Source organism: Gordionus sp. m RMFG-2023, chromosome 3, assembly GCF_954871325.1.
Source record: "Gordionus sp. m RMFG-2023 chromosome 3, tfGorSpeb1-WG-v2, whole genome shotgun sequence".
Taxonomy (NCBI): domain Eukaryota; kingdom Metazoa; phylum Nematomorpha; class Gordioida; order Chordodea; family Parachordodidae; genus Gordionus; species Gordionus sp. m RMFG-2023.
This window is the reverse complement of record NC_088777.1, coordinates 41051257-41075574: the sequence shown is the minus strand read 5'-3', so window position 1 is coordinate 41075574 and position 24318 is coordinate 41051257. Positions and strand designations below refer to the sequence as shown.

Below are 24318 nucleotides of genomic sequence, written 5' to 3'. Positions count from 1 at the left end.
TAGGCGTGTTGTAAATGTTGAATTAGAAAGATAAATAATAAATGTTTATTTATTTTCAAGAAATGTCAGTCAGATTATTATTCTTTTGATAATATGTTTTTATTGGAAAAATAATATTTTATTCAGTGTGTGATTTTTTATATGAAATGAGTCGGAGATTTTATTAAATGAGTTGTATATTTATGAATTGAAATTTGAATTATTTGATATTCGATTATTATGATTGTATTATTGGAATTTATTAGATGAAAAATGAAGTGTAGTTGTTAGTTTTATTAAAATTATTACAGCTGTTGTGAGCATATGATTGCATATTTTAGATAAACAATAACAGTGGCGTCGCTAAAGGGCGCAGGGGCCCGAGCCCCCTGAAAAATTTGAATAGCCCTCTGAAGCAAAAAATTTTTTTTTTAATGACTCCTTAATATCCCCTTGAACTAAAAATAAATTTTTTTAATTGCTCCCTGAACAATTTCTTTTATAATTCTATTGAGCAATATATAGATTTAATTTTATTATTTAAAAATTAATAAGACTATCTAAATTTTTATTAAATGAATACTATTTTAATTATTAGATTAGATTAATACATATAAATTATATTTTCACTATGTCAGCTTGCGATCAAATTTTGTGTTAAATATATATCAGTATCACTCACTAAATATTAATTTAGCATTAACAGTTGAATCTTAATGAACTTTTATTATAAATTATTATATGACCCTAATTAAATTAATATAATTATTTATTAATTGAAAATTAACAAATTTAATTGTAATTAGCCGAGTTTAACATCACTAATCAACTATATTATTGATTTTTAAATTTAATTATCATGTCTCTTTCTAAAATTATTTTCAAGGTCCAAATCCAAATAAGTATAAGAGATTTATTTATAAAAAGTAAGTAGACATTTAGTTTATAATCCTCTATTATATATAATTATTTATAGAATATTAAGGAAAATGCCACTTTTGCAGACGTATTTGACAGTTATATAATATATTACAGTTAATATTTTTAAAATTTTACTAATCAATGCTTTTGATAATAAATATATAAAACAATTTGCATACAACTATTTCACGCCATCTATTTATTTAAAATATTATTATAATTAAACATTTTATTATTCATCCCACATGGATGTAATAAGTTAGATAACTTTTCCTCTCTTTTTTACGTGTTTTAGGAAAGCTATTTTTCTCTTCCTTGAAAAACAATTTTGAGTTAAATTCAATGAGAGTTATATACATCATTGGTTAAATTTTTAATACGAATATATTTTAGATATTATTACAAACTACTTTTATTTTAAAATAAAATATACCAACTAGAGATGGTGCGACAATAATATATAAAATTTTAATTGCTTTCATGATATCACTCTGGTTCTTATTTATAATGTTACAAAATGTTTCATTTCTAATAAGTCATCCTTTCCGTGTAAATAACTCAAGGCTTCAATATGCATAATTTCTTCTAAAGATTTTTAGTGTTTTTGTTTCATCAATTTATCTAACATAATAAATTCTGATATGGGTCATTGTTAGTGTCATGGCTATGACTGTAAATTAACCAGCATCTATTATTTGTGTGGGTATGTAATTTAAGATTATTACTACAGCTGCTGAGAGCATATGATTGCATATTTTAGATATACAATAATGATCAACTGTGTAGTCGTTTATATATCATTAAAAATGGAAGATAATCTTTTATAAATTTAAATCTCACAATAATTTTTTCTACCTATCTTCCATCATGTCATCTAAGAGGAAGCTCTAACTACCATGTAGTTTTATGATTTGGAATGGTCGTTTATACTCTCTTCTTCAAGAATTGTTGATTTGGTTTACTCTATAAATTTTTCCTTATAAGTCCATTCTATAAAACATTGTCTAAAATGGTAACAGAGAGTTATATTAGTTTCATAACCTTTTGAAAATGTAAGTTTCTAATAATTCTATTATTGCATTATGTGGTTTTTAAAAACTATTATCAATTGAGGCATATGTATGAATAAATTAACCATTGACGCAAATTTTTTATACATCAGCAATCGAAAATATTTTATACTGTAATAAATAGTTGTGTTAAAGAATATTATTTTTAGAAGTGTCTTGTATTGTTTTAATTATTTACATATATGCCAGTTTATTTAATATGCATAATATAATAAATGATAAAATATCAAATTCAGAATAATTGTTCAGAGTTAAAAAAAATTTAAAATGTATAATATACTAATATAAAACCTGACCGAAGGCCGGGAAAAAGAGGGTTTAGTTGAGCCCCCTGAGATTGTAAAGGCTACCGCTTTAAATATTATTAATGCAATACTAATATCCCTTATGATCCAGGTCATGGCGCCTATGTGAAAATTACATAATATAAACCTCTACCGGTACAACGCTATTTTATAACTCATACAATTTACCAACAAAACTCAGTCAATGACTAAAATTAATAAAATTTAAACTGCTAATTTTATTGGCCAGCAAAATATATATTTACAAAAAAAACATAAAAACAAAAAAATTATTATAGTTATAAAATCTCTTCCCTTTTATAATTTTTTGGGACAAAGAAATTACGCGATCTACACGTGATATATAAAATCAGCAACTATTTATGAATCAGGGGTGTCGCTAGCCTTCACAATCTCAGGGGGCTCAACTAAAAAAAAATTTATGGGGGGTTTCGCTCCCTATACCCCCTAATTTGCGGGCCTTCGGCCTAGTTTTATATTAATATATTATACTATTTTAAAATTTGCTAACTCTGAAAAATTATTCTGATTTTCATATTTTGTCATTTATTATATTATGCATACAAAATAAACTGGCATATAGAAAACGACATAATGCAATAATATAATTCTTAGCAACTTACATTGAAAAAGGTTATCAAACTAGTATAGCTCTCTGTTACCATTTTAAACAATGTTTTAGGACTAATAAGGAAAAATTTATTGGCCTAAACATAATCAACAATTTTTGAAGGAGAGAGAGTATAAACGACCAATCCAAATCATAAAACTATATGATGGTTAGAGCTTCCTCTTAGATGACATGATGGAAGCTAGATAAGCAATCGAGAAAATTATTGTGAGATATTAAATTTCTAAAAGATTATCTTCCATTTTAAATGATATATAAACGACTACACATTTGACCATTATTGTTTATCTAAAATATGCAATTATATGCTCTCAGCCGTATAGTAATAATCTTAAATTACATAGCAACACAAATAATAGATGCTGGTTAATTTGCAGTAATAACCATGACACTCACGATGTAAACTAATATCTGAATTTATTATGTTGGATAAATTGATAAAATAAAAACACTAAAAATCTTTGGAAGAAATAATTGTGCAAATATATTGAAGCCTTGAGTTATTTATACGGCAAGGATGCCATATTAGAAACGAAACATTTTGGAACTATAAAATAAGGACCAGAATGTTATGATGAAACAATTAAGATTTTATATAGTGTCGCATCACCTCTAGTTGGTATATTATATCTTAAAATAATAGTAGTTTGTAAAAATATCAAAAATATACTTGTATTAAAAATTTAACTCAAAACTATTTTTTGAAAAATAAAAAAATAGCTTTCATAAAGTAAAAAAGAAAAGAAAAGATATCAAATTTATTACATCTATTGCAGGATGAATAATAAAATGTTTAATTTTTAAAATTATTTATATCTAAATAGATGGCGTTAAATACTTGAATGCAATTTGTTATTATATTTATTATCAAAACCATTTATTAGTAAAATTTATTATAACTAGTAGATAGCCCGTCAAAAATGACCGAGAATGAGAATTTTATTCGTTTTTTTAAGAAAGATGTTACCTTTTATTTAAAAATCATATCCAATTTATATTATTTTTAAACCCCCCTCCCCATTTAGGTCAAGTCCAAGCAATGTCATTGAGTCCAACCCATTAGGACTAAGAGTGGAAACTATTATTTAAGTCAAAATATATTAAAATGGGCTTGTACCCAATACCAAAATTCTTTGTAAATATATTACTAATTACATAAGACTAACATTTAACATTAAAAAATTTTAAGACAGGTCCAAGCTCATAATATTTGGAAAAAATTTCCATGCGTCCAAGACCTTATAATTTTTAAAAAAATTTCTCAAGCCTAGCTCAACCCATAATAATTTTGAAAATTTTTTCCTAGCCCGGCCCATAATAATTTGTAAAAGATATTCCCAAGTCAGATCCAAGCAAATATTAATTTTGAGGAATATTTTTCAAGCCCAGTCCATCCCATATAAATTTTCAAAACTTTTTCCCAAACCCGGAGATAGTTAAATTTCTAAATAATTTATCAACACATGAAGGGGAAATCTCGGATTTACCAATTAGTGGGTTAACTCCTTTTATCAAAAAATTTGACAAGGGCTATCTATATCTTTATGTTAAGTACAAAAAATTCTATCTATTTAAATTACAAAAATGCCATTCAATACTAATGAAACTATTTTTTAAGAAATTAGTTTTTCTTGCCATATAAATTTAGGTAATTTTTTTTAAAAATGATGAGGATTAATTATTATCCTGTGTGTCTGGTAAAATTAAGAGCAAATCCTTTATGACATTTTAATTTTTGATAGAAAAAGCGACAAAATAAATCTGGGCAGTTGTCTACAGAAGAAATAATTAATGTATAATATCAACCCATTTAGGGTTGTATTGTAGGTGAAAGTAATGAATAATGACGGATTACCAAAGCAGTGTACAACACCCATTGCGTCCTGATAAAGCTGAGGCCCTAGGCTACTGGTAAAAGAAGAACGCAAAATGATATTTCTGCCAAGGTGTCAGTTTTGGTATCACCCTCTAAAATAGAATCATGAACGACATTGTCAACTCAACCATAAAACGGTCGTAAGTATTGTTATAAAGGCCATGACAAAACTACCGCATATTTTCCCACTAATAATGTCAATGAAATTGGCCGCACTACACATTCACGTTTGAACATCTCTCTAAATATTCATGAAAGTTCCTCAGGGAATCGGATAAAGTATTATTTATATTAACTCCTAGTGAGGTGAATGATAGTGGAATTAAATGCTTATATTTGTTAAAAATTAGGCAGAGGTGGCATAGGGATTGTGGTAGTGGTGATAGAAATATCATTTGAAGGCAACTGGGTGTATAAAATAAACTTATAGATATAAAACATTAGATAAAAAACAAAATAAACCTCCTGAGGAATTCACAGTTCCTTATTATCTTGGCCACCAGTAACTCTAGAACGGGTAAGGCGTTTGTTGAATAGCCATTTTTTTCTTTGCTTATCTTTAATAATAGATTCATCATGTTTTGTAGCAATGTGAGGGATTAGGGTTAGCCTAGACAAATAAAGAAATCAGGCAAAAATATAAATATACTATTGTTATTAAACAAACATTAAAATAATGTAAAACCGGTAGAAGGGTCAATATTAGATGAATATTTCTAGTAGTTGGAGGGCTATCATCAAATAAATTTTTTGGGGGACTTATCAAGCCTATTATGATATTCTAAAAGTTATTGTAAGGTAATTAAAAAATTAGATTAAAAAAGAGGGGGGGAAAGAAGGTATAAATTATTATATTATATTATATAAATTAAATTAAAAGTGATAAGGTTTTGAGAAATAGTGGTTAATAGATAATAGAGATAGAAAGAAAAGAATGAGATAATAAAATTTAGTGATAAATAAAAATGTTTATAAAATAGGTGGATGTGGCATAGGGATTGTGGTAGTGGTGATAGAAATATCATTTAGAGAACTGGGTGAAAATAAAATAAACATAGATATAAAACATAAGATTAAAAAAAACAAAATAAACCTCCAGATGAGTTCATTTCAAGCGTAGTTTTTTATTATTTTGTCTACCAGTAACTCTAGAACGGGTAAGGCGTTTGTTTATTCGTCATTATTTTCTTTGCTTATCTTTAATAATAGATTCATCATGTTTTGTAGCAATGTGAGGGATTAGGGTTAGCCTAGACAAATAAAGAAATCAGGCAAAAATATAAATATACTATTGTTATTAAACAAACATTAAACAAACATTAAAATAATGTAAAACCGGTAGAAGGGTCAATATTAGATGCATATTTCTAGTAGTTGGAGGGCTATCATCAAATAAATTTTTTTGGGGACTTATCAAGCCTATTATGATATTCTAAAAGTTAAAAAATAACATGATAAATATAATGTTATTAAGATAAAGGTTAATTAATTGTAAGGTAATTAAAAAATTAGATTAAAAAAGAGGGGGGGGGGAAAGAAGGTATAAATTATTATATTATATTATATAAATTAAATTAAAGGTGATAAGGTTTTGAGAAATAGTGGTTAATAGATAATAGAGATAGAAAGAAAAGAATGAGATAATAAAATTTAGTGATAAATAAAAATGTTTATAAAATAGGTGGAGGTGGCATAGGGATTGTGGTAGTGGTGATAGAAATATCATTTAGAGAACTGGGTGAAAATAAAATAAACATAGATATAAAACATAAGATTAAAAAAAACAAAATAAACCTCCAGATGAGTTCATTTCAAGCGTAGTTTTTTATTATTTTGTCTACCAGTAACTCTAGAACGGGTAAGGCGTTTGTTTATTCGTCATTATTTTCTTTGCTTATCTTTAATAATAGAATCATCATGTTTTGTAGCAATGTGAGGGATTAAGGTTGGGTTAGCCTAGACAAATAAAGAAATCAGGCAAAAATATAAATAAACATTATTATTGAAATAAAATAAAGATTTTTTGGAATAGATATAAAATCATATATAATATTATTTATAATAAAAATAATGTACTATGTATATTTTTTGTGCGTTATGCAAAATAATCAGCAGGGATAATAGAGCAATGGTGGATCCGACAAAATGGTAAGCTTTTAAAAAAGTACTTAAAATTTTTTATATTAATTTAGTTAAATTTTAAAAATGTACTTTGTATAATTTTCAATTAGACAAAATATTCATCAGAGATAAAAGGGCATATTGTGCAGCCCGACAAAAGGATGCTTAAATAATATAAAATTGTTTAAATTATAAAATAATATCATACTAAGTTCATTCTTATTCGTATAAACCGGGATTAATCGGATATAACCTCATGATAATTCACATTGGTTGTAGTTCTTGTTTTATCATTTGTTATAATCTTTAATTTATGAGGAGAACAAACTCGAGACATAGCCACATATAGCTGTCCATGTAAAAAAACAGGGTTCACAGGAATAATATAGAGCAATGGTGGATCAGACAAAATGGTAAGCTTTTAAAAAAGTAGGATCCTTAAAAATTGTTATATTAAGTTAGTTAAAATTTAAAAAATGTACTTTGTATAATTTTCAATTAGACAAAATATTCATCAGAGATAAAAGGGCATATTGAGCGGCCCGACAAAAGGATGCTTAAATAATATAAAATTGTTTAAATTATAAAATAATATCATATTAAGTAATGTTCATTCTTATTCGTATAAACCGGGATTAATAGGATATAACCTCATGATATATCACATTGGTTGTAGTTCTTGTTTTAACATTGGTTATAATCTTTAATTTATGAGGAGAACAAACTCGAGACATAGCCACATATAGCTGTCCATGTGAAAAAATAGGGTTCACAGTGATATGGTGGATCAGACAAAATGGTAAGCTTTTAAAAAAGTAGGATCCTTAAAAATTGTTATATTAATTTAGTTAAATTTTAAAGTAAACAAACATTAAAATAATGTAAAACCGGTAGATGGATCAAAATTAGATGCATATTTCTAGTAGTTAAAGGGCTATCATCAAAAAAAATTTTGGGGGACTTATCAAGCCTATTATGATATTCTAAAAGTTAAAAAATAACATGATGAATGTAATGTTATTAGATTAAGGTAAATTAATTGTAAGGTAATTAAAAAATAAAATTAAAGGGGGGAAAAAATAAGTTATAAATTATTATATTATAAAAATAATAAAAATTAAATTAAAGGAATTGATAAGGTTTGGCTATCATCAGGGAAAAATTTTTGGGGGACTTATCAAGCCTATTATAATATACTAAAAGTTAAAAAATAATATGATGAATGTAATGTTATTAAGTATAAATAGGTTAGGATAAGAATATTTAAATATTTGAATATATTTGGTTATCTTCTTAATTATTGGTTATGAAAGAAAAATATGAGTATAAAAAGATTTCATTAATGTGTATTTTTGGGGACTTATCAAGCCTATTATGATATTCTAAAAGTTAAAAAATAATATGATGAATGTAATGTTATTAAGTATAAATAGGTTAGGATAAGAATATTTAAATATTTGAATATACTTGGTTATCTTCTTAATTATTGGTTATGAGAGAAAAATATGAGTATAAAAAGATTTCATTAATGTGTATTTTTGGGGGACTTATCAAGCCTATTATGTTATTCTAAAAGTTAAAAAATAATATGATGAATGTAATGTTATTAAGTATAAATAGGTTAGAATAAGAATATTTAAATATTTGAATATACTTTGTTATCTTCTTAATTATTGGTTATGAAAGAAAAATATGAGTATAAAAAGATTTCATCAAGCCTATTATGATATTCTAAAAGTTAAAAAATAATATTATGAATGTAATGTTATTAAGTATAAATAGATTAGGATAAGAATATTTTAATATTTGAATATACTTTATATTGTTTTTCATCCATGTTAGTGATGTGTACACTATCAAATCCAATAATCTGTTTTATTTAAATTAAATAAACAATAAACAAATTAAATTAAAAAAAATAAAAATAAATACGTACCGATGACATGACGTAGCGATGACATGATGTCACGATGACGTAGTGAGGACATCGGAAAATTATAATATAGATATAACTGTAATATATTATATAACTATGAAAAACGTCTATAAAAGTGGCATTATATCTAATATTTTATAAACAACTCTATATAGTAGAGAATTATAAACTATATATCTACGACCTTGAAAATATTTTTGAGGTATGATAATAAAATTTAATAAATATACAGTTGATTCAGTGGCGTAGCTACGGGGGTGGTTTTCGGGTTTGGACCCCTCCCAGAGCAAATTTTTTTTTTAGATTATACGTTCAAAAGACTTAAAAGTGACTTTATATCAAATAAATACCATTAATATTTATATTTTTCTGGATTTTGTGGAAGGATATTATATTACTATTGAAATTATTATGGGTAGTATTATTATAAAGAATAACATATTATTCATGCATTTAAAAAATATATTTATTATATATTGTCGAAGATGTGGTTATGATTTTTAAGATAAACCCGGCCGAAGGTCGGGCAAAAGGGCCGAAGGCCCGTTAAAGGGGTCTGGGGGCGAAGCCCCAGAATTTTTTATGTATGGACCCCCTCTAAGAAAAATTCCTAGCTACGCCACTGAGTTGATTAGTCATTTTGAACTCGGCTAATTACAATATTAAATTTGTTAATTTTCAAATAATATATGATTATATATATTTAATTAGGGTTAAATAATAATTAAAAAATAAAAGTCAATTAAACTTCAACTGTTAAAGCTAAATTAATATTTAGTGAGTTATTGATATTATATTTTTAATACAGAATTTGATTGCAAGCTGACATAGTGAAAATATAATTTATATGTATTAATCTAATCTAATAATTAAAATAATATACATTTAATAAAAATTTAAATAGTCTTATTTTCTAAATAATAAAATTTTATCTATATATTACTTAATGGAATTATAAAAGAAATCATTCAGTGGGCAATCAAAAAAATCTATTTTTAGTTCAAGGGGATATTAAGGAGCCATTAAAAAAAAAAAATTTGCTTCAGGGGGCTATTCAAATTTTTCAGGAGGCTCGAGCCCCTGCGCGCCCTCCCTAGCGATGCCACTGTTATGAATACGATATATATTACATAAAATAATTTTTAAAAATATTTTCAGTTTACACAAATATATGAGTAAGCAATATTAATTTTAAATAAAAATAATAATAATAATATAAACAATATATTTAACATCAATTTGATAATACATGTAGCCTACCCTTTAATTTTTTAGCGATTCACCATTGATAACACTATTCTAGATAAAGTTTAATATTTCTGTTTTGTAATATGAATATACTTTGTATACAAAAATATAAAACAAAAATGTTTAAGCACTGATAATGATTGACATGGAAAGCCTGTTTTTGAGGTATTCAACAGGTTTACATTTTAACTAAGTTTTCGAATCCTTTATCAGCAAGAATGAATATCGACAAGATACAAGAGTTTTATGAGCTATGCAATAACGCTGTATATTATACCATAAAATAAATATGATTCTAAATAGAGATATATGTATAGGAGAAACAATTAGATCGTTTTAATAAAGAAATTAAAGAATTAAAGGCCTTAGATCAAGTAGTGAATGATGAATTACGCCAACGTGAAGATACTTCCAAAATACATAATGAGAACTTGAAGTTAAAATATCAATTACATCATTTAAAGAAAGTAAAATCAGATTAATTTAAGTTTTTTTAAAATTAATATTACCATTTGATTACTATTTATATATAATTAACAAATAACACATTCATTATTTATAATATTTATTACTTTTATTCAATATTTGGAGAGTTTAGATGAAGCTCACAAAGAGAGGCATAAATATACACCAAGTATATTATTTGTATTGCAACAATTTTTTACAAGAGCAATACATGATGCATACCCCAATATTGAAGAATCATTAGAAGCTAGTATACAAAACTGTGGCAGCCAGTCCACCTTTGGTGATTACCAATGCAATTCTGCTATGAGTCTCTACAAAGTTTCATTTTTTAAATCTACTTAAATATGAAATACATTATTATATAATTTTTAGATGATATATATAATTTTTTTGCTATATTGCAAACCCTTTTATTTGACATTTTAAAAATTATCAAGGAAAGACAAAAAACAACTATAATAGAATTTTATCATAAAAACGTTTCTATTGTTTAATAAGATAGGAGATTTTGATATTATAGAAACAATGCAAATATATTTCTATATGCATTTTTTAAATAGACTATATATCCACTTTTGCAAATATATTATTTATGTAACCCTAACTTTATTAAACCATTTAATATTAACCTAGAGGTATATCTGGGATTTTACTATGGGGGGGCACTATTAGGTGTGGTTTTACTTCCCTTCCTTGCCAAGAAGTTGGTTTTAGGAAAAAATAAAATAAATTGTATTGACTTTGATTTTTTCAGGGATGTGAACCAGAACCCAACCTCTCATGTTTTTGCTGAACTCTTTTTAAAGTAGAGGGTTTAAAGTATCAAAAAAAATATTAAAAAATTATTTTTGACTGATAAAAAAAAATTCACGAAAAATAAATTAAAAGTTATTTTTTGTGTAATTATTTTTTACTTTCTTTGCATTTTTCAAAATTTTGACTTTGCCTCTTTGTATAAATTTTATTTTTACTGATAATTAATAACCTAATAAAATCTTTATCTTGTTTTTATATCAATTTAGAAAGTAAGATAAAATCTAATTTTTGTAAATACTCAATTTTTAAATTCAGATTTATATGAAAATCTTAAAGATATTTTGGAAGATGTTTTGATTGGTTGATTGAATAAAACATTTAAAATTAAAATATAAAGTAATTCATACATTTTTTGCAAGTAAATTATGTTTTATATGGAGTAAAATAAAAATAAAAATAAATGAAAAAAAATTGTGTTGTTTTATTAAGAGTCAATATTTCTTTCTGCCCTCCGAACTCTTAACCTAAACCCTTTTTAAAATTTTTTATCTCTGAACCAAACCTGGACCTTGTTTTTTTCGAAGGGTTCACATCCTTGATTTTTACCCATAACTGAACCATAAGTGGTAATGTTAGAAAGTATAATATATTATTAGAGATCAGAAAAGCCTGGACTATCTGATTAGCTCAACTTGCAAGCCTGGCTGGGTAAATTTAAAAAAAAATTATAATGAGCCAAATTGAGCTGAATCAGGCAGAGCCTCCCAGACGGGCATTAAAATTTTGATATATTTTTTTGAATTTTTACCTAATATTTCTATTTTGATTAATAGTATTTGAAAATAAATTACAATATGCTTATTCCTTTGTATTTTAAGGGTTGAATCTCTATATCTACTAATTGAATATTATTATACTCTATGAAGATATTTAATAATATATTCTGATGATTTACAATTTGCTCTTTATACATTTTGACAAAATTAATTTTTGAGATTGGTTCTAGAAGAAAAGCCAACAGCTAGAAAATTTTTGAAATAAAAAGTAAATAAAAATACTTATAAAATAATAAAACTTGCAAATCACAAACAGGAAATTGTAATGCAAGCTTTTTAAACATATTTTACTTAAGTGAAATAATTTCCGAATTATCTTTATCGTTTCTATTTAGTGCCTTTCTATTTCACTTCTGAAAAGTAATGTCAAGTTTAATATAGGCCCATTTTATAAAGATATGAATTCAACTGTTTCTTTAAATTTCGAAAGTAAAATTTAGAATTCCTCTATGAGATCCGATTGATAGTTTGAATTTGAGATAATAATGCCTTCCAAGCATAATGAATGTACTATGTTATGCCAGGTTTACATTTAGTTTTAATTGAACATGGTGGGCAAAGAAAATTTTTAATAGGCACTACAACATCATTAAGGTTGAACAGGTGAAACATTTTAAAATTATTCCGTCAGTTAACATTAGATTGGACATGGATAATTGGAATTTATCCATATCATTTAAATCAATAATGATAAAATAAAAAACTTCATTTATTAAACACCTTAAATGAAGAAACGGCTATGAAAATAATAGACCGAATGGAACATTTTCATCGGAAGGTTTAAAAAATTTATTCTTGATGGAGTCCTTAAAAAATCGCTAACAAATTAAAGAATTATGTAAAACTAAACAAGAAAAACACGAAAGCAGTACACCTGACAAGAATTTGTTTATTTACACCCTATGTATGATCAAATGATGATGTGACTGTTATTTATTTATAGAGAAATGTTCGGATATTAATATTCTCAATCGATTAAAGAATTTGGGGGAATTTAACTTAAATTATCTTGAAAAGATCTTTAAAAAAATTTGGCCATGGCTTTTATGCGATAATCAACATACAAATCGAAATATATTTATATAAAACAATATTTACAATAAGAGTAATAAATTAAATGACCATATAAGATATCCATATATTAATAGATTCTATAAAGCTAATGATAATCAGCTAGGAATTCCTAAACATGCTAATTTAAATAAAAATGATGATGAAAATAAAATGAACCAGGAAAGCACAAACAATCATTGAGCATACCCGATGTTCGATCTATTTTATTCAGGCATTTACTCTGATGTCATTATACAATTACAACATTATTGATTGACCAATTATTCTAATTAAAAATTTATAAAATATTTTTAAAAAAAATTATGCACTGGATAGCTTTGGCGTGATTTTTAAAAGTGGCGACGTTTTCTACATGATTAATCATATCGCCGGTTTTCCAGCGCACAGATCTATGAACAGGATAGTGCAGACTTTTTAAATGTTAATAAGCAGGCTGGGCTAATTTTAAAAAATATTACAGGCCTTTCAAAAATTTAATAGGCCGGGCTGGGAAACCTTTGCGAAAATTCTTAAAGGGCAAAATGGGTTAAGTTAGACTTTGCAGATCTCTAATATATAATATAAATGAATTCTTTTTTAAATAAAAAATTTGTGTATATATTTTTTGCCAACCCATTTGTGCGAAATAATTAATTATATATATGTGAATATGCAATGTAGCTGGCAAATTTAATTGTCTTTTATAGATTTTATAAAATTTAGTATAAAAGTGTAAATCAAATATTTATTCTATCTGGTTTATTTTTACTCATATCTTTCGATATTTATTCCCGTATAAAATTAGGTAATGAAGTCTAAACAAAATATGAAGAAGAAAAAAATATCAGATCCTAAAATGATAGCTGAACAACTCACTCGAAATTTATTACAAGCTCAAAAGAATTATATGATTGATTTATTAACCATAGCTCCTCCTGCCTTCATAAACATAACTCTCGCTAAAACTCCTATAATTGATATTTTGACAAATTTTTTGAAAGAAGGCAGCATATTACCACCTAACCCTGGCCCAAAATATAAAGTTATAGTTGATTTATCTTCACCCAATTTAGCCAAAGAAATGCATGTTGGACATTTAAGGTAAATTATATTTTGGTTCTGTTTTGATTAAATATAATAATAATATTAGTTAATAAGCTATTAATAGAATAATATTTTATTTTACTTAAATTTTGATTCCATTTTGAAAGATTTTTATGCCTGAAAATTACAAAAGATTTTGGCATTTTTAGGTAAAATTGGATCAAAAATCTCTGTTCTTTGAAGAAAAATGTGAAGAATTTTTCAAACTGTTTTTTTTTTATTTACGATCTTATTGGAATAATATCTTGGATTTTATAACCCTTAGTTATAAATAATAAAGTGAGTGGATGATTTGGGCATAGCTCACTCTCATTTTAAATTATATTTCACTCAAATTTATATCTATTAAGCTTTGATATTTTAGATATTTAATTGAATTAACCAATAAATAAGAATTTTATAAAAATTTTGTAAAAGAAGTGCCAGAAAGCAAAGCAATATTATCTTAAATAATATATTTCTATTTTTAACTATAAAGAACTGTTAAAATACCAAAATTTTACTTAATTATAATATTTAAATATTCATATAAAAAAACCTTGTTTACAAATAATATATATTTAAAAATCTTTTAATAAAATATGTATAAAACTTTGCATATAATATAAAGTTTTTTTACATTAACATTTAAAAATTTCTGAGGTGTTGCTTTGCTATACCCAGTAAACCACTCAAGGATTAAAGTGTTATATTTTTTTTAATATTTTAAACAATAAGATTTTAATTAAAAAGGAAATTGGTTTCCCATATATTTTCATTTGTCTTTTCTAAATTAATTTCTCAGATCCACGATTATAGGTGACAGTTTGTGCCGTCTTTTAGAATACCTAGGCTTCGACGTACTAAGGCTTAATCATGTCGGCGATTGGGGCACTCAATTTGGCATGCTCATTGCTCACTTACAAGAGAAATTTCCGGATTACCTTAAAATTTCGCCTTCGATCGGTGATTTGCAATGTTTTTACAAGGTTTTAGAAAAAAATTATTTATCTAATATAATGAGAGATAACAATGTTTGCCACAATACCTCCTGGTTTCTGTGCAATCCATAAATATGCTCGTTTGGTTTTCTGACATGTGCAACCGACAACCCACCAACATCGAGATTTTGATTCTGGCATCCTCTCCCATACTAGATACGATGTGTGAAACATCGATTTCATCAATTTTAACTATTCTGCCAAGCATATGTATTACAGAAACCTTCATGGGACTTGATTACCTGGCCCATATTTAATATTAAAAAAAATTTCTAAGCCAATAAGTTTCAAAAATTTTGCCAATCCCATATCCAAAATTTTAATTTATTGTATTCAATGAAAATAAACAATGTTTCAGTGTATTTAGGAAAACAATTTGTTTGCAATACTGAAATTAATTAAACTAGTAATGGTTTTTAAATAAGCTAAATTAAAATTTTTTAGGCCCTAGTCCATTAAAAATGCTATTCAAAAACTCAGGCCCGTTAGAAAATATATTAGTCGGGTATGATGAAGGTCTCTGATGTATTATATTGGTTTTAAAAATTTTAATATTTTTTTATCTTACATAAAAATATGCTTAATTTTTTTTAAACTTTTCTTTTTATAATCTAAAAAAATATTCTAACAATAAAAAATGACGTGTAAAAAGTAATTAATTTACCAAAAATTATCGAATATGAACGAACATGTGTTTCCAATAAAATAATTTAAAAATTATCCAATCACTGCCTTGTTTATTTTCGAAATTCTGGTATTTTTAAATTACTCATGTGTTTGTGATTTCTATCGGCACATTTAACAGCCAAGGCGAGTTCTATTTAAAAAAATTTATATCTCCTAATCAAAAAAAGGAATCTAAGGTAAGGTTTGACAATGATCCAGAATTTAAAAAGCGTGCATACGAGAATGTTGTCAAACTTCAAGGCAGAGAAGACAATATAATGGCCGCCTGGAAGTTGATTTGTGACGAATCCATTAGAGGTTTCATATTAGATATTTAAAGTTAATAGGGTGTTTGCAATTGGTTATAAAAATGCATTATTATTGTGTATTTCCAAACTATTGGATTATTTTCATATTATTATTTTATCATTTCACTTTGAATCATTTACTCATGACGCGCGCTATATTATATGTCAAATTTATTTCTTCGAATTTGTTGATTACATACTGGATTTGTTTAAAATTTCCTTTTATTTAAATAATACTTTTAAAGTTTAAAATCATCTGAGTATCTTACCTTTAGTTAAATATGACTTGATTTAACATAATCACCTTTAATAGACATTGTCATTCTATAGAAATTTAGTTAAAAAATGTTTACCAAGCAAACATGCAATCGGTATCCGTTTAAATTGCCTTATTACCCAACCCCACATATGTTCAGGTTGCGGCTCCGCAGTTTTGGGCAATGGAAGACATAGTCTTCATTGTCGCTCATGTAAAGGTCGAATTGTAAGACATAATCTATGCAATTCGATCATTCTTAGAGCTCTTAGATCTGCTCAAATCCCCTCCACTCTTGAACCATCCGGTCTTTTCAGATCTGATGGGAAACGGCCTGACGGTATTTCGCAAATTCCTTGGAAGCGCGGTCAATTCCTGGTCTGGGACTATTCTTGTATTGATCCACTCGCTCCATCAAATCAAACAGTCAATATACTCGAGAAAAAGGAGACACTCAAAATAGCGAAATATTCCGAAATCTCTCAAGAATATATTTTCATCCCCATTATTTCCACTACCCTTACTACTTTTGGGGAATGTGCCTTATCCTTTTTCAAGGAACTCGGCTCCCACATTCGTCAACTAACCGGTGAACCCCGCGAGGGCTTCTTCTTAAGGCAAAGGCTCTCCATCGCAATACACAAGGCTAATTATATTAGCTTCATAAGCAGTCTCTCCCCACAAGATTATCCTTCCTAACCACAATATATTTTTTTTTTAACACCGTCACAAACATATCCTCCAATACTATATTTATTTATTTTTTTAAAATGTTTTTTTATATGTATATAAATATATATACAAATATTAATTATATTGTATTATATAAATAATTAGCTAAATAATGTTTTTAATTAAATTTGAATGATAATAATTTGAATTCAAATTTTTTTTAAATATCGTAATATTTTAGAATTTCAAGCCATATACGATTTGTTGGATATTAAATTGGTTTACCGAGGAGAATCTTTTTATCAAGACATGATGAAAGGAATGATCTTGGAGTTACAATCTCAAAGTGCGTATGAAATTTAACAAAGCTAATTTTTGTTTTTTTAAAAATTATAATCTATGAAACAAAATTTTAAAGAAAAGATGCTAATAAATAATTTTAAAATCATTAATATATTTACCTCTTCTGATCTAGGAGGGGAGATGCAGAGATATCAGTTTATTTTGATCCTATTACTTTCCTCTATCCTATAGTTAAACTTAGTTATCTATATCTTACTCATTTGCGATGTTAAGATTAGAACTGTGCGCCGATGTCTCAATCGACAGCGGCGTTATTTTTTTATTTTTTCATCGGCGTTTAGCGGCGCGATATTTATTTAAAAAATTTTTTAATTTATAAATCAAATTATTAAATTTTTTTAAATTTATTTGGGCGCTCTTTTCTAAAACATCTGAAATTATTTCCTGTCTCACTCCAATTTAAATTATTTTCTCATTCTCAGAAAAAGACTATAGAATTGCATTTTTTACTCATATCAGAGTTACATAAACAACACATATTAGTAATATTCTATTGATTTTTATTATAACAAATTACTATATAAATTTACAATGCAAGCAAAATATAATAAATCAGAATTCAGACTCAGCAAAATTATAATTGTCATGAATAAATAGTATTTTATCAAGATTCGTGGGACATAAAGAAGTCCTTTTTGCATTGAGTATTAATCTAGCAATGGAAAAAATTCTTTCGCTGGGCGTACTGGTTGCAGGTATACAAAGAACCTTTCTAGCTAAATTAGCAAGACTAGGAAGTTCCCGTCGCTTTTCTTCCAAAAGGTTAATGTACATCCTCTTCTGGGATATTATGTTGGCTAAGAAAAATATGACATTCTTGTTCTAGATTATTAATGTTGTTATAATCGTTGCTTGGAAGGGAATGTTTACCAGCTATTTTATCTATATAAGAACTATGCTTGCCCATTCTTCAACTTGAATCTCATTCTGTGCATTTCTATCATGCTCTAAAAGTTTTAGATGTATAATTAAAAATTACAACGATGTCATAAAATTCGAATTTAAGTATTTTGAAACAATTTTAAGATTTTGAAATCTGGGATCAAATAGAGTCGCTAAGATCTAATGTTTAAAATATAATTTTATTAATAAAAATATAAAATAACTTGAAATCAGTAATAGGAAACCTATGGTCAAGCTTTTTTTCATATTCACTTTTAAGCAAGCAGTCAGATCTATTGCTTTGTAGGGTTTAAATAATAACCCTAGTTTATTGTCGATCTGTTTTGGGAGGAAAGAAATTCCACCGACTCTCGGGGATTCAATACTGCATAAATCTCATAAATCATATCCCATTCATTATTAAAGAGTTTTAAAGATTGTTTTCCTAATTTATTTAGAACATTATTTATAGGAATTTTGTTTATACTGCGAATACTTTCTAGCATAATTAATATGTTGTGCCAGCAGGTAGGGCAATTTAGTTTTAAAGTTTTTGTATTAATTAGACTGGTTGGTGCAATGCTATTTCTATTATCCGATCAGACATATCAAAATGGTCACCAAAGGGTGAATCAGAATCATCAATATTCAAGATATGACCTGTCTCATAAATTGATGCAGACATTTAGGATGCTCTTCCTCAATTTCACATTCCAAATCAGCTACACGATATCTGAGGGCTGAAATTATTTCTCTAATTTTTTTAATGAGAATATCAATAAAATGGATTATGTTTATCCGAATCTTCCTCATCTATTTTCCCCAATTTTAAGCTAGGTTCACAATAAATATAAACAGGCATTATTGTGCTTTTCTTAATTTCATTCTTCAAAATAAGATTTCCAAAGTACCTCCAGACATAACTCGATTTATGATTAGTAGAGAGAGTTGTTATTTCATGGTATATAGGGTGGTTTAAAACGTGCAAGTATATAAAAATAATTAATATGTATTGTTTGTGGAAATTGAAATATGATGTAGGAATAAATGTAAATGATATACATTATTCTATTATATATAGCAATAGAATACCATATGTTAATTTTATTAATGTTAATATTCAAATTTATATAATAATAATTTAATATATAAATATAATTAACCAGCATTCTAAAAATTATACACGCCTCGCCGCCGCCATTAAAAAATTGGCAACGAGCCGGCTCACGCCGATGATCTCAATCGGCGGCTGTTTTGGGGTGAATAAAATTGCCAGCGGCGCCGTCGTGAGCCGGCGCCGCACAGGTCTAGTTAAGATACGATGTTCAAAAATATACCGTTAATTTAATAGATTTATATGACTATTTTTTGAATAATATAAATAAATAGACAAATTGGTGAATGAGGATGGAAGATTAGTAATGTTTGTTAAGAACCATGACGTGCCTTTAATTTTGCAGAAATCTGATGGCGGTTTTACTTACGATACATCTGATCTGGCTTCTATAAGGTTAGTCAATTTTGTAAGGCGAGAAAAAAATTGTTATATTCCAAGTAAACGTACTATTAATTTCTTGTGAAAATTTATAAGCCGTATACCATATTAGGAAAGTTTAGACGATTTTTGGATTTATAGTTTTTAAATAATACATATAAAATCGTAACCTTGTAAATCTCGTTCTAAAAAAATCACTCATTGAGGTTCTCTCCTGGAACAACATAATTTAAATACTTAATTGCTTTTTGGTAGGATAAATAGCTTTTAGGACAACCTATTTTGGTTTGTTTTAAGTATTTGATGGCATTGTTATTTGTCGTATTTTATTTTATTTTTTTTTGTTTTTTATGTTTTGTTTAGATATTTTTTGATCTAGTCGATAATAAATAACCGCCTATTTAGTAATAAGTCGACCTACACGGCCTTATTACTTAAATTAATTCACATTCCCTTCAATTGTTGATAATATTACTTAAATTTAAGACATCGTATACAAGAGGAAAAAGGACAACGATTGATTTATGTGGTCGATAGTGGGCAGGTTTTTATTTTAAAATGGATGTTCTTTTTATTGTTATTATAAAAATGTATAATAAAATATTAGCATTCATAGTTATAAACTAGATTATAAGAAAAAAAATTGCAATGTATTTAAATTTAATTTTAAATCGACTTATTTTTCTATACTTCTTGCTGGAAAGAAAATTGGATTGTTTTAAGCAAGAAAATAGGAGAGAAGATAAATAAAGCGAGAAGGAATGAAAGGAAGAAAGAAATCATGATTCCCTTAGAAAGAAAATAAAAGAATGCCACCATTATTTTTTTTATTTTGTAAAAACTATAATTTTTTTAAAATAAATTATTACTGTTTATTTTATAAATATAACAAAAAGTCGTTACATTTTAATGCCCTTTTTGGAGCCTGTAAAGAATTAGGTTGGGCGTCTAACGTTAAATTGGAGCACGCTGCCTTTGGTGTTGTTTTAGGAGAGGATAAGTAATTTTAAATATTTTAGAATTAAAACGGAGTTCAATATAATTTTGAAGTCATTTTTTAAAAATCTTTTAAGATTGCCAATAAGTTAAAAAATGTGTTAAAAATACAAAAAAAAATATAGTTTTAAGCTAAATAAATAAAATCATACTAGGCATAGCCTAAATATAAAATGTGAGAAGATTAGTGGTGTAAAAGTAAAGGTTATATAGATATAAGTGGTAGATTTGACAAAAGAGAGAAAATATTATAATTTATTTTGATATTAATGGAGAGGTCTTAAGTCAGAATCATTTTTATTAACCAATGCCATAAACATTACTTTTAAAAAGTAACGCTGATCGTTACCTTTCAAAGCCTTTATTTTTACCAATAATACTTTACCACAATACATAAAAAAACATTTAGGAAAAAATTTAAAACTCGTTCTGGCGATACAATACGCTTACTAGATCTTATATCCGAGGGTCTGAAGAGAACTGAAGCTAAATTGATCGAAAAAGGAAGAGACAAGGTTACATTTATATTTATTTATAATATTGCATGACAAAACCATGAGTAAAGTATAATAAAATTTAGCGTGCAATTTTTGATTTTCCCAACCCTATTTATCACGAGGTTATAAGATCACACATAATAGCCCCCTCCCCAGGTATTTAAATCTAATCTATTTGGTATAGGTGTTAACGCCTGCTGAATTCGAAGCCGCAAAAAATGCTGTAGCTTTGAGCTGTATTAAGTACGCCGATCTTTCGAATAATCGCACCAAGGACTACATTTTTTCTTTTGATAAGATGCTGGATGATCGGGGTAACACGGCTGCTTACCTGCTTTATGCCTATACCAGAATTCGGTAAGCATTATATTTAGAGACATAGTGATAAGAGGGAAGAGAGTAATGAAAATAATTTTTTAAGGAAAAGCTCAATGGCGCATCTGTAAATTTATATTTCATTATTTTAACCCCTGGAAAATAAATTGTGTAAGTTACAAATGATTTAAATTATTTTTTCATTTATATTTTTGATAAAAGAGGTAATATTAATCATATTATATTATATTATATTTTACTTTATTTCTATTTCTATAATTCATTATCTATTTTTATTTTACATACTGATCCTTTTTCATCTAAAATAAAAATTATATATAAAAATAACAACCTTAGAATACAAAATGATGAAATAAAATATAACGAAATAAATAGTAAAATAAATAAGTTCATTAAATATTCTAATGTTATATAAAATGTTATTATAATAATTATTATATTTTATTTTAATTAATATTAAAATTTAATAAAATTAATTATATTATATTTTTATAATTATTATAATTTTAATTTATTTAAATTTATTATTAATATTTTTTTTTCAACATCTCTAACAAATGTAATGTAAAATTTAATAAAATTAATTATATTATATTTTTATAATTATTATAATTTTAATTTATTTTAATTTATTATTAATATTTTAATTTTTAATATATTTTTTTCAACATCTCTAACAAATGTAATGTAATTCCTCACGTTTTTTTAACACTTGTGATCACGCCCATTATTTAAATATCACATAATTATTTAATCGAAATGGAAAGTTCTATCGGTAGACTAGCTGGCCACGATCGAAACACGTTAAGAAAAATGATGCTTTCTCTCGAAACTAATGCTACTCCCACGAATAACACGTTTGGTGGGTTCAAGCTGGAGCACGAGAAGGAACTTAAGTTAGCCAAAATTTTATGTAGAATAGGAGAGATTATTCTTCAAGTCACAGATACCTTGCTTATCCACACGCTTTGCGATTATCTTTACGAAGTTTCTTGCGTCTTTACAGAGTTTTACGATAACTGTTATTGCGTGGAAAAAGATAAAGCTGGTTTATTTTTATTTATTTTAGAAACCGATTAAAGGATAATATTTATATTTTTTATTTCATTCATGTTATTTATTTCATGCTCCAAGCTCATTCAGAAATTAATAAATATTTTTCTTAAAATAATGAAATTTATGGTTCTCAATTTTTTTAAATGATGCCTAGTGTCTCGTCAAGAAATTCAAATATAATCCATAATATAAATAGTTTGATCTCTACATTATCCTGGTTTACTCATTCTTGTATAAAATCGGGGACAAAAAATAAAAATAATTATAAGATGATGATTAAAGTCATTAAAATTTTATAAAAATAGAAGGACTTTAATTTTAATTGTTTTTAATTTTTTTGACTCCTAAAATATGGGGTTAAGTAAAAATTATATATTTATTGGCTGTTGGGTTTTTGTTTAAGTTGCTTTTGTTTTTAACACAGGATGCTTATGCGGTTAATTAAAGTAATCGTATAACTTATTGACCAAGATTATAGTTGCTAGAGCCTTGCAAACCAGCCTAAATTCGGGACTCTGCCTTAAAATTGGGGCCGAGCCCAAGGCTAAATATGATCAGCCCTAAAATTTAAAACAGGTCAGGCTCGGACCTAAATAAATGAATTTGAGGGCTCTAATGATACTCTCCGATATAATAATAAATTTGTTATTTATTTCCAAAACAAAGTCACGCAAATTAATTTAATGATATAGATTTAAAATGATTTTTATCTTTTTATAAGTTTATTATAAAAAAATAATAATTAATAATTTTTTCTCAATTGGCGTGAAAAGAGACCACAAAACTTTTATATAGGATATATAATTGAAACATGTATTTTTTATTTAAAATAAAATATTTAGGTAATATAGTCAAAGTTAGCATCGAAAGATTGATGATTTGCGAAATAACGGCTTTAGTCATGGAATTATGCTTTAAAATTCTGGGAATTGTTCCGGTTGAAAGAATGTGATGAATATTTATTTCTAAATGTGTTTGAGTTTGCGTATTTTAATAAAAAAATTGTGAAGATGCTTATGATTTAAATATATATATATTGATTTGACATATATACTAGTCGTCTATGATCACTTTACTATCAATCATCCTATCTCAAAACAGATTTACTTTATATTAGAATGGATTAAAATATATAATATATTTATATTTCGTCATCCAATTTTTTGGATGCTTTTTTTACACACATTATGCTGGGTTTAAAAATAAAATTCTAGGAAAATCGTTCAGAGTATTAAAAATGTTAAAATTATAAATGGATTATTGGAGGGAATTAGTGGATTAATGATTTGAAAGCTTAACGTTTTAAGGCTAAGAAGGTTTTTCAATAGGTCCTTGGGATCCAATGAAGCTATATAACTTATTCTTCATTTAATGACGATTTCAAGATATACTAATATTAGGGCATATCTCCCACCCTTTAGGGTTAGGGGTACTCTTAGTTCTCCTAAGAGTAGATATCCAAGTTAGCCAGTTTCCCTTTGATTTTTCTTCTCCATTTTTGACGGTC

The 24318-nt window shown here is 26.4% G+C and overlaps 1 protein-coding gene across 1 annotated transcript; it reads left to right on the top strand.

Moving 5' to 3' along the window:
• Window positions 1-10241: 10241 nt before the first annotated feature.
• Window positions 10242-23915, top strand: LOC135926623 (arginine--tRNA ligase, cytoplasmic-like). Its single transcript, XM_065462550.1, has 14 exons — window positions 10242-10353; window positions 10405-10554; window positions 10679-10873; window positions 14006-14301; window positions 15089-15272; window positions 16139-16268; window positions 17428-17532; window positions 19821-19941; window positions 20413-20470; window positions 20823-20926; window positions 21332-21437; window positions 21604-21776; window positions 22523-22803; window positions 23654-23915. The coding sequence occupies exons 1-14, from the start codon at window positions 10306-10308 to the stop codon at window positions 23761-23763; spliced, it is 2061 nt and encodes a 686-aa protein (XP_065318622.1). The 5' UTR covers window positions 10242-10305; the 3' UTR covers window positions 23764-23915.
• The last annotated feature ends 403 nt before the right edge of the window (window positions 23916-24318 follow it).